This window comes from Camelina sativa, chromosome 14, assembly GCF_030686135.1.
Source record: "Camelina sativa cultivar CO46 ecotype springtype chromosome 14, ASM3068613v1".
Taxonomy (NCBI): Eukaryota; Viridiplantae; Streptophyta; class Magnoliopsida; order Brassicales; family Brassicaceae; genus Camelina; species Camelina sativa.
In genome coordinates, this window is record NC_141893.1 from 6,193,891 (window position 1) to 6,210,621 (window position 16,731).

The 16,731-nt window shown below is 33.3% G+C and overlaps 2 protein-coding genes and 1 pseudogene across 3 annotated transcripts; all 3 read right to left on the bottom strand.

Moving 5' to 3' along the window:
* Nucleotides 1-1,066: 1,066 nt before the first annotated feature.
* On the bottom strand, nt 1,067-3,520 carry LOC104740111 (zinc-finger homeodomain protein 4 pseudogene; annotated as a pseudogene). Its single transcript, XR_015581011.1, has 2 exons — nt 2,861-3,520; nt 1,067-2,345 (listed from the first exon to the last, which is right to left on the bottom strand). The product of XR_015581011.1 is annotated as a zinc-finger homeodomain protein 4 pseudogene (transcript).
* Nucleotides 3,521-9,339: 5,819 nt separating this feature from the next.
* Nucleotides 9,340-10,733, bottom strand: LOC104740112 (NADH dehydrogenase [ubiquinone] 1 beta subcomplex subunit 3-B). The gene is made up of 2 exons (XM_019235966.2): nt 10,426-10,733; nt 9,340-9,578 (listed from the first exon to the last, which is right to left on the bottom strand). Exon 1 carries the CDS (start codon nt 10,675-10,677, stop codon nt 10,456-10,458), a length of 222 nt encoding a protein of 73 aa, XP_019091511.1. The 5' UTR covers nt 10,678-10,733; the 3' UTR covers nt 9,340-9,578; nt 10,426-10,455.
* Nucleotides 10,734-11,198: 465 nt separating this feature from the next.
* Nucleotides 11,199-15,988, bottom strand: LOC104740113 (protein STICHEL-like 1). The gene is made up of 6 exons (XM_010460640.3): nt 13,343-15,988; nt 13,027-13,246; nt 12,296-12,811; nt 11,736-12,210; nt 11,570-11,651; nt 11,199-11,475 (listed from the first exon to the last, which is right to left on the bottom strand). The coding sequence occupies exons 1-6, from the start codon at nt 15,407-15,409 to the stop codon at nt 11,392-11,394; spliced, it is 3,444 nt and encodes a 1,147-aa protein (XP_010458942.2). The 5' UTR covers nt 15,410-15,988; the 3' UTR covers nt 11,199-11,391.
* Nucleotides 15,989-16,731: the final 743 nt, after the last annotated feature.

Here is a 16,731-nt window from a genome sequence, read left to right on the forward strand (position 1 = left end):
TTAGTATAAGATTATTTTGCGTCAAACAATGAGTACACTATAGTCTCTATGTTCATATACATGGATTGTTATAATTATGTTATCATTGTTGTTAGTACTTATGTATCTTGTCTATCATATATCGATAGCATGAATTCAGCATAATACTCGTGTTTCCTTTTTGGAGTTTTTACCGGACAAGATAAACCGATTTTAGAAAATATATACAATAAACCGATTTAAGTCCAATCAAAGATGAAATTTTTTTACTGAACCGAACGAGAGGTTTGGTAATTATATATTTCTTCCGTAGATATATTGTTGGTAAACCAAACCTTAAAACGGAATAAAATTTCGAATTTGTATTCACATAAAACTCGGTTGAAATGGGAAAAAAAGTGAATGAGTTTGATGAACGCACTAAATAATAACACATGCGACGCATGATAATTATTCTATACATAAACTAAAGGAAATTGAAACATGTGAATAAACAAGAACATAGCATCTTAACCACAAATCCTATATATGGTTTATACAAATTAATATTTACCTAAAAGGTGGAACTTCTATTTAATTAATTATTGAACATACGTAATAAGCAAAGAGGGTTAATAAATGTGATCGCTTGTGACACCAACCACATATTTACTCAACCTTATACGTCACACACGAGAGGACATGACTTGCAAACTCGTTAGTACACTCTTCAGATCTCCATTAGCAGAATTATTATTTTATTTTCTTTCTCTAAATATTTCTCCAATTTATTTCACCCTAATCTTCTTCTTTACAAGAGGCATAAGTGATAAGCCTCTACTCCGGTATTTGATGATCAAGTATAAGCCAAGGCATGAAGATGAAGTTGTGGTCCTCCATAAATACAGTATACATCTTAGATATTTTATACCGATTTCAAAAGTCATGTACATTACGGAGATACGTATAGCCTACATTGCATGCAGATTTGGTGAGCACAATGATCACGAACTACGAAAAGTCTAATGATTCAATATGATATATATAACCAAAGTAGCTTTACTTACATACCCAAAAGAAGAAGAAGAAAAATACGTCTGGTCATGCATTTATTACAACAAGGCTGATATATATATAACTTCCAAATAAATAAAACACAACAAAGAGCAGAAATATATATAAAATCCATGGATCAGCTGATAGCGAAATGAGTTTATGTATATAAATAAAACCAAACCAGCTAGAAAATAAAATTAGAACCCTAAATAGCTAAGATAACAATAGCTAAATAATAATCATATATAGATCATATTAAAATAACGTTACTTAATTATCACATCATGGAACGATTTTAGTGATGATGTCGTTATTAGCGGACAGATCAACATTGTTCAGATTGTTGCTCTTTTCGTTGTCGTTGTCCTCGAGGTTAATGTTGCTATTATTGTTCTTCTTGGAGAAATGTAGCTTGTTGTTGTGCATCCAAACCTTAAGGACTCTTCTCTTCACTCCAATCTCTTCACAAAACCTTTGAACAACACAATCTTCTTGTCTTTGTATCTTCCACCCAACTTTCTCAGCAAAATTCAGCATCTTCTCCTTCTGTTCCGGCGTGAACTTCGTCCTAAACCTTTTCTTCTGGTTGTATGGTGGGTGTGGTAGCGATCTAGAAGCGGTGGTTATGCCATCTTCCTCCATAAAGTCCTCGGACTCGGAGTTGTTATGCATGTACCGGTAGTTAGAAACTCCAATTGGCATGATCATTTGGTGCGGCATGGCTGATCTGATCTTGTGGTGGTTGAGCATCAGTTTTCGCGGTGGATGCGGTTGTTGGTGGTAAGGAGACATGGCGGTGGCTGCAGGTTCGCCTTCCACTTCTTTTCTGTGGAAGTTTCTGTGGCAATTGCAAGCTGAGCAAGTGAGAGCTTCAATAGAGCCATCTTCACCACTTGGCATAAACTCTCCACACCCATCAGTAGCATTGCCTCCCATAGCTGCTGCATGGTTCTTGAGACACTCCTTGTACTTTATCATATGCTTCTTGATGATGGCGTTGTAACTCACATGATGAGGATCTTGTTGATGATGATGATGATCATAGTTGTTGCCATGACCATTGCCATGTAGCGGCATTTGTGGTGGTTGAGTAGTAATGTTGTTGTGAGTTGGAGGAGCAGAATTAGGGGCATGAAGCTCATGATGATGATGAATCATATGACCATGACTACCATTACCACCACCACCAAATGTAGTGTTTAATGGGATGGGCATATCATGATCTTCTTGACTTGCAATTTCCATCTTGTTTTTAATTGGGTCTTCTTCAAAAACCTTTTTGCTTTTCTTTTATTTTCTGCAATCTGTTTCTTGGTTTGGAGACAGAGAAACTAGCAAAGAAGAAAACAAGACAATTGGTGGGAAAATATTAGTGACTAAGACCAAAATGATTAAACTATTAAAGGTGGACACTTGCTTGATTAGAGTTTCTACTTTTTTTAGAAACAACTCACGGAAAGCAATTTAAATTATTTTACTCTTTTTAAAAAAGTTTGGAAACCCCAAAATTATAAGACAAATCGGAAGAATACAAAAAAAAAATGAAGGGAAATAAAACTCTTATTGCAAGCCTGCTCAAACAAAAACTGACAAACGCACTTCAAAAGAAGTCTTCTACTTCAATTTAAGTGAGAAATTTATGATAACCACTAAAAAAAAATGGGTCATGAAAACTGAAAACAACTGTTCTTTCTTTGATTACTAATGTCCTCTTCTCTCCAAATTTTGATGAGAGATTTAACACAAAAGAGGGAGAGAGAGAGAGAGAAGTCAAGCAAGACTGGTTATGCAAGAAATGCGAATCAGGTTGTTGATGAATGAACTGAATTAGGAGCTGAACACGTACCTTCACAACTAAAAGCAGCAAACCTTGATCTTACTATGCTTCAAAATTAAAGTTCAGAAACTCTGTTGAAGCTATAGTTATGAGCATCAACCAAATAGAAACCCTTAAAGAGAAGATTAGAGATATTAGGGTTTTGTAATGAAAGACTTTGAAGGGAGGGAGGAGACAAAGCTTTGCATTTGTGTTTTGGGATGTGAAGGCAATGTCTTAAACTAAGAGAGCTTAGGAGTATTAGTAGTGAAAGCCTAAAGCCTAAAAGCAAGAGAGAGAGAAAACCAAACTAGATATTTTTCAACATTTCACTCTCTCTCTCTCTCTCCTTCCTTCCCTCCCATATTTTTACACAGACAAATAGAAAACAACAGCATTAATCATGCCAGTTTAATATGTTAGTATATTAAAATTGTTTACAAATAAAATATAATCAATCAAATTATTTCTAATAGATATGGTTTGTCGAAAAAGTACGTTTAATTTACTGGTAGTAAATGACTAATATTATAAGAAATATAACCTAGCTAGAATTATAGTTTTATCATGTATGATAAAGAACTAAAAAAAAAAACAAACAAAAGTAAAGAAGATCAGAGAAGGGGAGAAACAAAGAAAATTAAAAGGTCATGGGTGATTGCTTTGCTTGCACTATCAGACATCAAATTTACACAATTTTTAGAGAGAGAAATGTGTCAGAGAGTGGTGGGGGAGACTAAGCAGTGAAACAAGCATAAAAGTACGAATAAATAAAATAAGTTAACTATCGTCAAAAAAAAAAAAGAAGTTAACTTTCATAAGTTAACAAAGCTAATTACAAAAATAAAATATATATTTTGTAACCATAAAATTTTAAATGTTACTTATTATGAAGTATGAAGCATATAGTATGCAGTATTAGCTGAAAAAGTCACCTTATTGTGTATAAATTACAGTTTTAGTTAGTAGTTTAGTACCCAAATCCTGGTAAATTTTGGATGATATATATGCATGCCATCTGAATAATAATATTTTAGGGAACTATTTTGAAGATCAAAATTTTCTAAAATAATTTATTAAGATGATTAAATAGTTTATTTGATATAACTTTATAGTTAATAATTAATACTTGGGAATTACATAGAAGTGATAGAACATTCTTTTGTTTTTCTAATTTTATTTGCAAAGGAATATTGAAGATAATTCATACGTCGTCTATAACTTGTAAGACTTTGGACTCTCGAGGTTGTCATGTCAGGCATGTGAATTATATTATTAACCAGAAGTTAGGGTCCTACAATATTTCGTGTATTTATTATAAATTTTTGCTTTATAAATATATAATAATATAACCCCGGAGTTAATATTCAAAATTTTTTTGTAAAAGAACATCTAACATTGTCTTTTTATTTCATGGTACTATAAATGATTTAGATCAGTAAGACAGTAACAAAGTAACAATATTTGGATAATATATTTCAGTAAATATTTTTTTCTTCAAATATATAAATAAGTACATTTTCTCTAAGTACGTAAACGATATTTTCATATTAGATGCACCATACATCATTCGACGTCAATATGAACAACTCAATTCCCATCACAAACTATATACATATATTAGTGTTTTTCCTAATTTTTAAAAATATTTCTTTAAATCTTTACTCTGGACTCTGGAGTTTACAATTACAATCATATATCCACCCACTAAACCAACTAAAATTGTACCATACAAGAAAACAGCAGTAGCCATGTAAAAAGCCAGCGTATTTACATCTAATTATAATGATGTATAGTACCGTCATAATTTTGGTAGTGTACATTAGGAAGCATGGGCAAAAAGTATCGAAAGTTAAGTGTGATCGATTCACTAAAAATAGGAAGTCGTGGTAAAATGGAGGATATTGCTTAATATTTCAGACTTACTGCTCTTAGCAGTAGTAATCATGTCATAGCCATTACAATTTAAAATTACATGTGTTTAGTGAACCCACTGTTTAAAGTAAAGTAAAAAAAAAAAAAAAACAATGGCATGAATCACTTTGTTCTTTACTTATCCCTATGGTCTTTATCCTTTACTACATCAGATCACATATTTGAGATACTTTATCTTTTAATTTTTTACTTGTTTCTGTTTTGTTGTGTCTTCTTCTGGTAAATTCTTGAAATTCTTCTTTTGTCTTTTCCATCCATATATTTATCACTGTTACTTTCGTTTCTAAATTATGGGTGACTACTAATTAACTACAAACTCTATGTTTACCGTAGAGAATTATAAGATAATCACTCGGTCCTGCATATAAATATATATTGTTTGGTCTGAGGCGTTGAGCCCAAAACTTTGGATAATTTACAGTATTATACTAGTATATTTTTAGTCTTTTTCACCTTTTTTTATCTATCAAGTAACAAAATAAAAAAGGGTCCACAAGAATAAATGACGTTAGGTTGATGGTCCAAAATTGTTCACAATTTTCAAGATGTTCGTATTTACTCGTTCCCCTTTTATATTATGACGCTTTAATTTGTGTATATATCTCTTTTATTCTTTGCTAAAGAGTTTGTACTAAGTTCTATATTTATCGCTTATTTATTTATTTTCCTATATATCAAAATAAAATCAAGACTCTATACGTAGTTATTCTTAGGGCAATAAAGATTTATTCCTTTGCAAGACGAGTGCAATTTTTTGTATCTAAATACTTTAAAGATCAATTAATAATTCTTTTTTTGAGTCCCATTAATTATATATGTATAGTATATATCACGTTATCACATTTCTATCTTTTAGTGATATACTTGAAATTCGCACATGAACGTTCTCTAAATTACAGCTAGCTATTTTTATACTGTGAATAAGCAAATACTCTAATAATAATTAAAGTTTCACAAACCCATCGTATTAGTTAAAAGACAGTTATAGTATAGAACTCAATCATAATACTAGTTTTTAAGTGACAAGCGTGCAAAGGCAGACGATTTGTTTCTCTTTTTAGATGGAACCATCAATTTTTGGTCAACCAAAGATTGTATCCTTCAAAAATAACACAAACTTCTTTTAAGATGCCGACTCTCTTTAAACAATCTTTATCAGGGAAAGAAATTCAAATAAATTCATTACTGATCTTTATATATAATTAAGATTTCAATCATTTCTGTGTTAGATAATCAGAATAAAGATTCAAGTCACATCCACCTTGACATAATATATCATGATGAAGTAATTTTAGGGTTGGTTAGATTAGAATATTTATGATAACAACATCATTCGCTATAGTTTTATTAGATTGAAAAGGTATTGATTATATCTCTTAATTTATGATTTATAGTTTTTGCAATCTCATGCATGAATAACTCCTGACTATATATCTATATATAAAATGAAGATATATATATATATATATATATATATATATATATATATATATATATAGTTTTGGTTTTGGACAAATGAATCGAAATGACTAAACCTTATACGCATTTGATCATATATATTAAACATGGTTGACTTCTATGAATATATAAAAACGTATTTTTGTAAGTTCCATCATTAGATATACATCAACAAGCATTTAATTTGTAAGCAACACCAACAAAAAAAATGAATCTTAAATTTCACATTTTAGTCATTCTCTTCCGCATTCTTATTATGCATGTGTGCTGTCCTTTGCTTTTCTCACACATCATTTTGATTAATCTCAAAGTTTTGGGAAAATAACAATTTTGATGCTTTTTTTTTTGTTATGTATGCCGCCACTAATATATATTTCATTTAATATATATATAACACTTTAAAGAAAAATTCATCTGTCGACAGATTAATTCAATCACAAAACTTCTCCAGTAATATGTGTAACCAAAGAGTAATTTAAAAAAACCGACACTATGAGCGAGCCTTATATAAGACAAAAATTAGGAGGAAAGGATAAAAATTTCAGCCGTTGAGAACATTCTCAACTCTTTAGTTTTCATTTTTTTTTAATTAATTCCTTTTGGCATGAGATTCAAAAGCCCCACACTACCACAATGGCTCTCGCTCAATCCAAAGAAAAGTAAAAACATGTTTAATTAAGTTTTATTCGGTTTCTCGGGATTTCCGACATCTAATCATATGGTTATATCAGTAATACACAGAATACCATGAACTTTAAAACCCAATGTAACATTTTTATAGCTTAGACCAATATGTTTGTGTACGTAGTTACATACTATATATATATATAAACTGCATTCATGTCCAGCTAGCATCATATCTACATCATGATTTTATCTTGATAAGTTGAAAAAGATCATATAAATTGGAATTGTTTTAAAGTAACCTCGCTTTGAATCTTGACATTCCCTGCTTTTTCCTATTTTTATCATTTATTTATTCTCCTGCAATTCGAAAGACCTCATAATATTTGTAATATATAATCATGTGACATACTTATATGTTGTTAAGGATATATTAATTACAAGTTTCTGATCTGACATTTTATCTAAATAAGATAGATGTACAAAAGAGTAATTAATTAACTTAATAACCCAAAAGAAAAAAAAACTAATTATAAGATAATGAAGATATTGATTCCTTATTGGTTACATTTTTGCTGGTTATTGTCTTTGAACCTTCTTTTGGTAATATTGATTCAGCGTTAAAAAAAAAGATAATGAATGTCAAAATTCAAAACCTAAAGTAAAATACGTAGGACTAAGGGAAACAAAAGAAGAATATTTAAAATGACTTAATTACTTCATCTACAATACGTAGTACGTACACATCATGTTGAAAATGTAATGTGTGTGTATATTTTATCAGCTATATATATAAACGTCAGTAATTATTAATACATATACAAAAATTATAAATTAGCGCACATATATACACATTTAATTATGTATACTAGAAACGGTGCAACAGACGAACCGGGGACCAATTCCATGGACCAGCTCATAGCCCATTTTGCTTTAAATGATCTAATTAAGAAATGAATAAATGGTTCTTGATGAATATATATAGTGGAGGAATATTGCTTATCTTTGTAAAAAACAAAAAAAATCAATGTTATCTACTTTATTCCTAAATCCTAAATTACCCGTACCAAACAAATATAACAGCAATTCAAATGGAATTTACAAAGAATCTTCATCTTTTTTTTTCTAGACAAACAAGACTTTAGTTTGAAAAAGCATTATCTTTGAATTGAACATAACTGACGACGGCGTAAGATCTATACTCGTTTTCTATTAATTATTGTCGCATTGACGAAAAAGAAAAGTCATTTGTTTTGGGTACGATGGATTTACGTATGTGGTATTCCGCCGCTGACCCGACCAGTCGAGATCATCATAAATTTGTTTTTCTATATTTGAAATTTCTTATACTCTGTTTTTTTTTCTTATAATTTGTTTCTCCGAGTAATATGAAAATTTTCATGTAGGCTCTATTTTTGAATTTTGAGTAAGAATAACAAAGAGTGTAATAAATATTATAACGTTTCAGTCTAGTGGTTGGTCAAATTTTTTTACAAAACATTTCTATCAGAAAACCTCGATTTGAATTTTTAAAATATGACTGCAGATACAAGATTCACATAGTTACAAAATTTTTGGTATACTGTTGGAGTCGTCCGTCAAAATCAATTAGATGGATTCTAACCAATGGGATTAAGATTCATAATTAACCATGCATACTGTTGTGAGGATATATAAAATATAAATCATTGTTTCTGTTTAACAAAATAAATCATTGTTTGTAACAGTTACAATTGTCATACTGGTTAATGACTTAAAGTACTGCTTAATAATAATAAAAAGATTTACTTATTTATTTTGTTGTTCATTTTTTTGTTAACACTAAAAAGTAAAAAGTATTTGAGAATTTACATTCAGAGAAAATTTCTGGTTACTTTAAGAAAAAAAAAATAATTTTCCCTAGTATCGAAAACCTTTCTTACAAAGCAAACGCACGAGTTCTGGGGTTATTTTAACACTATTATGGGTTTTTACGTGCAATCAGTTTTCTGACATCTGATTCCTCATCTCATACATCTATTATTATTATACTATCTTTGTTTCACTTTTTTTCCTATTTGTAAAAAATTATATATTCGCAAGGTACAGGTTTATGGCAGATGAAATGGACGTAGCGTGTAAGAAAATACAAACCCGTACCTCATAATTTAGTAAACTAAAGGATAAAGTTAAAAAAAAAAAAACATTATAATTATCGTCTAAAATAGTTACATACTCCATTATTGTCTGACTATACTTACTGCAACGACACTCACCTTACTTGGAACTTTGTTTTTTCCCAACATGATAATTGATATACTGTATAGAGTGTTAATTCAGAATTGTAAATATCCCTTTTCTAATTCGACTTGTAAAGAAAAAAGACAACTATAACAATGCTTAAAAAATTGGGCCTCTTATTAAAACATGCAGGCCCATTTTGAAAACCACACAGACTTCGAATCTATAGTACTGGTAAAGAACCTGAAAGCTACTATCTCTAAACGACGCAGTTTTTAATCAAGTATCAACTTAGTAAAGACAAAATCAATTACGACTATGCAAGCTCTTAACTTGTTAGGATACAAAGACAACCTTTTTGAGCCAACAAGCTTTACAATTCAACATAGAAATCAAATTCACTGTGTTCAATTCAAACATAGAGATTATTAAGACAATCCAATGGAAGCTAGTAAGTAACCGAGAAGAAGCCTGGATGGAGTTCACAGCCTTGTGCCACTCTTTCAAGCATCTGCAACAGACAACAATGTTTCCGTATAAGAGTCTGATACAAACGGAAACTACAGTTTAAAACCAACTACTCACTGGAGAGCAAGGTGACAATGCTCTTACCAGCAAAACTAAAAACTTGTAAAAATGTTAGTTGTTTTGAATTGTTCTGATTAATCTACTCAACCTTAGCTCCTATGGGTTATATTTTTGAATTTTATTTCAGATCTGTTTATCCACGACCATAGTAGCTACGTTCTTATTTATACAGTACATTACAGAATACAGAGTTAAGAGAATCATATGAAGAGTGCTCTGAACTTAGGGTAAGAACTATAAACTTTGATCTAAGGCCATTGATTCCTTCAGGCATTTTAAAAGCTAAAACCAAATGATGCAAAGGAGTTTTACGTATGATTGAAACAAATCTCCAATGTTATATAAGCAGACTGAAACCAAACTTTTCTAAGACATCGTTCCCCAAAAATATGATACTGTCTGCAGCAAAACTCGTTATTCATTTGTCAATCTTAATCCTCTCAGCTCTCAAATGTACTTTTCAATCTCCACTATAGTACTCATGCAAAAGCTAAGTAAGATCAAGATTCACAACAAATTCACCAACTTAAGCTGATAGAGATAACAAATGGAAAAAAAAAACATTTCCAGGTTCAAACGAGTTAACCAAAAAGAATCAATTTTGTTTTGCTTATCCTTCAATATATATCCAACAAGATTTGAAGGAAAAAAAATCAAAACTTTACCAGAGAATCTCAGAACTAAGATCAATTTAACAAAGACGAGAAACATATGATTCAAACTCTAATCAAGATAAAACCAATCAACCAATCATCAACGATTTTATTTACCTCATCTAATTAAGAAGAGGCGATTGCTCTTCAGTGAGACGTAGCAGGCTGTTCCTGGTGTTGGTGAGCTGATTTGGAAGGAACCGAAGCTTTGCTGTAGATCTGCTCACCGACGAGGTAGACGCAGAAGGCAGCCACGCCGATGCCAAGTCCTGGAAGAGCGTGTTTCATCTGGTTCGATAGCATCGGATGCTTCCTCCATTCATCTCTTCGCCGGAAAAATTCGCCTGTACTTCCCAAAGGCTTCGCCATTTTTCTCAGGTTGTTTGTTCTTCTATTCGATTGATCTCCTGCGACCGTACTACAAACACTACGTTCTCTTTTATTATGGGCTTCTTTGATCTTTATGGGCTTTATTTTTAATACTTGGGCTCTTTTATTTAAGATCCAGAATATAATAATGTCAGCAAATAGTATTTTTAGTTTCATTTATTTTCATAAGTGTTCATATTCATTTTAAGTTTTATAATATTGCATATATTAAGTTCATAAGTTCTCTTCCGCATCCTATCCTATGTTGTTTGTAAACAATTTACTCCCAAATTGGCTCATTTAAGCTGATTTCTTTTCGTTGACAAAAATAAAAAAATAAAAAAATAAAAAAATAAAAAAGTTCATGACTTCTTGTTGCTGTTTGTGTCGTATTGTACAGTATTTGTAGCCTTGTGATTGATCTCTTTGCGTTGGTGAGTTCATGTGAGTAAGATGGACATATTAATTAATTACAACATAAACAGTAATTAGACATATCATTTTAAGATATTTTTCGTAAATTTGTCGAACTGAATCCAATATATCCACTAAAGGCAATAAACAGTAACTTTCCTATCAAATTTGAGTACTCTAGAAAAATACATATCTTATCATTTACTTATTTGCTATCAAATTCAATTTTAGCATTTAAATTACTTTTAACTTTCCTATTTTCTTTACTAAACAGTAAATATCACACAGTAACCTTATTTTTTACTTCCTTGGTCTAGCACACCCACTGAACAAGGAGAAACGTCTCTCTCGACTTCTTCGTGATCGCACAGCAGTCCCTTTGATCTATAAACCAAGTAACCAAAAACGTCAAATAAATAATTAGATAAATTGTTTTTTTTTTTTTTCTATTTCACCAACATTTCTACAATCAACTCACTTTGTTTCTTCTTGGAGACTTTTGTGTGTTCCAACAGAAAAGCAGACTGCAAACTCCTCTCCCTGATTCTGATTCATATCCTCTACACAAACCAAACAAGACATTCTTTGTTAGGACCATCTTACTTCTATTCGGTTTTCTCTTTGCTGAATCGTAGATTACTTACAGATTGTCTTTGTTGTTTGTGAAGTTGCTGTTGTGTAGTAAGCTCGGAGAAACAGGACAATGCTCCATTCTTTTGCCTATCTGATTCTCCTGAAACTCACCCATTCCACAGATCTTCAAAACTTTAACTCCATTCGTGTCTTCTTGAGGTAGAACTTGATTCCTTTCGGGTTTTAACCGGCCTTGTGAAGCAGGAGTCTTTTGTAACCACTCAGTTTCTAATCTCTGTTCTTGGATGATTGCTTCAATCCTTTTCATTGGAATCTCATTTCCACTTTCAGTATCTGAACTTGTTGTAACTGCTATTTGTCTCGTCTGCTTGGAGTTGAGTAACTCAGTTTCAGACAAGAGGATTATCCTGACCTCTACGTTTCGCCGTAGTACCATTTCAATCGAGTTTGTGACACTACTTAAGAACCTCTCAGCTCTCGCTTTGATCTCTCTTTCTCCAAATGCAATATAAGCAACTAGAATACCTGCAAACAAGATTCTATTAGTATGCAATTGCCCGAGTTTTTTTTCCTTTAGATGTAAAGAGATTAAGAGAAGTTATAGGCTTACCTTCGACTTCACTGATAGATAAAAGCTTCCCATGAGCATATAGAAGCTGCTTCAATGTCTTCGAATGACATCTGTCTACACATTTTATCCAGATATCATTTAGTTTCTCTGAATTTCTGCAAGTAAGTGTCATGGTGCTTGCGGTTGTATCGTCATGAGAGGCAGTGTCACTCTCTAGAACTTCGCTTGAGGAGGAAGACAATTTCACTTCATGAACAAGTTTTCCGCTTTTTCTCATGGAAGTTGGGGATGCTGAATTACTACTACACTGAAGGCCTGATCTCTGTTTGTAAGCAGTAACTTCTCTTGAAATGCTTGACGGGGGATTTTCACTTGCCCTAGAGCTTTGCCTTCTACTGCTACCGGTATGTGTGGTTCCAGGAGAAGGCATCGAACCAAGCTGTAGCAAGGTAGCTATGAACCATGTTGAACGATCAGTAGAAACTCTTAGCTGCTTCTCGGCCTCAGAAAGAAGTTTCAAAGCATGCTTTAGTCTCTCCATATCAGCTTCAGTCACTACAAAAAAGATGAATAAGATTGGCCAAATACAAAGAGGTTCAAGTGAAAAAAAAAACTAGCAGAGCTTAAAGACATCAACAAGCCGAATTTTGTATTTAAAAAAAAAAAACATTCTAGTGCAAGAGAATATATATGATCATTATGTCTCGCTTGTGAATTCCAATTTCAATCAAGAAATCAGAGTTAACGATTCTGAAGTTCCAGAAACTCACAGTTCCGTCCATCAAGGAAGGCTTCACTGTATTTTTCGTCCAGGGCCTTGTATGCTCCAGCTATGATATCCATGATAAGACTGGCTAGTTGAGACATCATGAGTATTGGGTCAGCTCCTACGTCCAGTAATTCTCTAGCTTTCTTAACTGTCTCTGCCGTGTCAGATGACAATGCTAACTCCAAAAGTTCCAGTAAATTGTCATCTGAAACAACACCCACCTGCACAAACACCAGCAGTCACATTTACATTACTCATTGGTCTAATTTTTACCTGATGCAAAGGAAAGGAAACATATAATAAAACACCAAACTTACAAGCTCATTTACAACATCGACTGTGATTCGTTTTCCCATCAAGCTCAACTGATCCAACATAGTTTCAGCATCTCGAAGCGAGCCATCAGCATTCAAAGCAATCAGGTCCAACGCCTGAGACTCCACATCTAGATTTTCATCTGAAGCAATCTTCCTTAGTCTCACAACAATGTCACCATCTCTGACTTTGTTGAAGAGGTAACTCTGGCACCTTGACTGAATGGTCCGGGGAACGTTGTCAAGGTCGGTCGTTATACATATGAAGACAACTTTCTGCAGAGGGTTCTCAAGAAATTTGAGCAAAGACAGCCACGTCTTAGATGGTAATAAATGACACTCATCTATCACAAAAACCTTGAATCTTGGGGAACTCTGTGGAGCTAATGTCAGCAGTTTTTTCAAAAGATAACTAACTTTCTTAGCTCCATTCTTCTTACCAGCGTCAAGTTCCAATAGATCCCTACTTTTCTCCAGCATGTAATCACTGCACTCTTTGCAATACCCACAAGGTTTCATGTATTGAGTAGCCAGATCACAGTTCAGGGCAGCCGAAAGGATTCTCGCAGTAGATGTCTTCCCAGTTCCTCTAGGACCTTGGAAAAGATAAACATGAGCAATCCTACCCTTTTTCACTGCGTTCATTAGAGATTGAACAACTAAACCTTGTCCAATCAACTCATCAAAGAACATAGGCTTGTACTTATGGCTCAAGCTCTGGATACTTCCCGATGTACTTCCTTCTTCTTCCTCTCCTCCTTCATCCTGACTCCTACAACTAGTAGACCATCTCCTCCCATCTAATCTACTTTGAGCCTCTAAATCAAGCTCTCGGAAATCAGTTGAAAGATCATCATCACTATACCCAAATCCAATAGATGACCCTCCTCTACTATTACCACCATATTTGAGCAAAGGCAAAACACCCTTTGCACTTCTTAAAGCAAGTTTCTGTTTATCATACCTCCCAGAAGAATGTCTATGTCTACGATACACTGACTGACTCCCGCATAACATACTAGTACCAGTCTTTCTAAGTGTATCCGAAAACGAAGGCGAGCAACAACTCCTACACCCACCTCTATGTTTTAGATTCCGCTTGGTCCAATAAAAAGGAATCCCACAACCTTGTCTCCCTGTAAAATCCAAGTTATCATCATCCAAGTCATCATCATCATCATCATCACCGTCCTCCCAAGATCCAACTGTACTAGGATTACGAACAGCATACATGTTGTTGTATGAGCTAGTCGACAATGCAGGTGTACTGTTACAAGTATGAGAAGAATCTTCTCTCTTACTAGTAGCTCTCAAGAACTTAGAAGAAGAGTGTGACCAGTTCTTGTACTTAAGCTTCAAAAGCAAAGGAGATGATACTTTAGTGACCTTCCGAGGATTCTCCGAATTGCTAAAATCCTCTGTTTCATCAGATAACTCAACAGATGCATCTCTCACAACACTTAAACCTGACGCAGCGTGAAGTTGACGACTTTGAAGTTCCCTAGATTTCGCAGAGCTTCTTCTACTTCCGAGAATAGCTTCTTTAGGTTGATGATGATAACTCTTCTTCTTTCTAATTTTTGCAAAACCAGGTGACAAAAGATTCGCGTCTCTGCATCCGAAACCCATGGAAGCAGATTTAGTTTTCCCAAGATACGAATCACCAACGTTCCTCGCATCACTCACATCATCATCATCATCATCGTTGAGACTACGACGTTGGATCCACGAAGCTGCATCTTCACCTTCACTGTTTTTAGAAAAGCCACTCTTCTCGCTTGAAGTCTTGTGAGCCTTCCAATTGTACAAAAACACCTTCTTCTCCTTCTCCTTGTCTTTCCCGTTCCCAACACCTCGACTACTCGGAAAATCCAACTGATTGTTACAGAGAATCCCGAGGTTACTGCTCTCCAGCGGCGGCTCAGGGACGGATCTAGAGGAAGGAAGAGGAGATTTCCAGGAGGAAGTGGTTCCGGGATCGGGTAAACCCTTGGCAACTTTCCTGATTTGAGTAAGCTCCTTCTTCATCAGATGCAATTCGCTCGGATCCGAAATCTTTAGACCCGACATTTTATTTGTTATTCTTCGTCCTCTCAAAGACAAAGAACAAAAAGAATCACTCTTTCGACTTCTTCCTCCTCTCTCAAGTTTTCAGACACATTTCAATCAAAATCCCCAAAAACGCCAATGAAAATTGAAATCTTCTCCGTCGATTTTATAGCAACAAAAATTTAAGCCGGGAACTTTCACCTGAGTGAGTTATCAAAGTTTTTGAAAGAAGACTAAAGAATCTTTTGTTTCCAGAAACTGAAGCCTAATATGACTATGAGAGCGAAAGCGACAATATGAGTGAGAGAGATGAAGAAAAGGATTTGATGGGAAATTCAAAAATATTCACAGGTCTTGCTGTTTTTTTTTACTCCCTATTTTTTTTTTTTTAATTTTAAAAAGATACGAAAAGAAAATGTGAAAAGGTGAAAAAAAATAATAAATAGGGTCGGTCGGGAAGGAGCGCTGGAGCGGTGACGCTCGGGATTCTCCTTTATTCTACTGAGATGGTCTCTCTCTCTCTTGTGTCAGATCTCAAAAAAAAAACAGTCGTCCTCACTCTTCTCTTGTGTTCTGTCTTTCTGTGTTTTATGTTTTTGTACTTTCTCTTCTTCACCCAACTTTCACATTATCAACAAATTTTCGTCAATTAATTTATTTATTTATTTACTACTATAAAATTATATAATAGCGACAAAGTACAAAAAGAAAACGACTTTGGAATATTAGTTTTAAGAAAAACATAGATATTTAGATTTATTTTTTTCTCTCCAAAATTAGTCATATTTTGATTTCGAGATCGGCGAGGAGAAGTACCCAAATGCTTAAACAGCCAAGTATTATTTGTTTTTTAGCCAATTTTATTGTTCTTGCAACGTGCCCTGTACTGATCAACAAATATTTGTCTAAAAACTCTCTAATTATATGACAAGTTCTGACATTTTGCATGTCTTATTAATCTGAGACCAGTACTTTATAGATATTTTATATCATGTAAGTTGTGATCCTTGTACAAAACCTACTTATAAGTATCATCATCCAAACCACAATTCTATTTTAATATTTTAGTTGCATTTTCATAACAAAATATATAATCCATAGTATTTTAATATTTTCGGTGACAAATGTCTTCGCTCTTTCAATCGTACGTACATCTTAGCTGTTTTTATTGTTTGGTCCGTTTGATTTGAAATGTCTGTCTTACAAAAAAAAACGAATTTAAACATCATTGATCATTCACATGATTTGTTTATTCTACAAGATCGCGTTAATAATGTATACATACAAATATGTGTTTTAAATGCATATGAACAAGCTCCTGGGTCCTTAATACTTTGTGTTCT

What these genes read in the sequence shown, in the direction of transcription:
- LOC104740112 (XM_019235966.2), bottom strand. Translation starts at nt 10,677, where the DNA reads ATGGCGAAGCCTTTGGGAAGTACAGGCGAATTTTTCCGGCGAAGAGAT.
- LOC104740113 (XM_010460640.3), bottom strand. Translation starts at nt 15,409, where the DNA reads ATGTCGGGTCTAAAGATTTCGGATCCGAGCGAATTGCATCTGATGAAG. An exon ending in ACAAACAACAAAGACAATCT is followed by an intron (nt 11,652 to 11,735) that starts GTAAGTAATCTA and finishes TGGTTTGTGTAG; the next exon opens with AGGATATGAATCAGAATCAG. An exon ending in AGTCTCCAAGAAGAAACAAA is followed by an intron (nt 11,476 to 11,569) that starts GTGAGTTGATTG and finishes CTTGGTTTATAG; the next exon opens with ATCAAAGGGACTGCTGTGCG.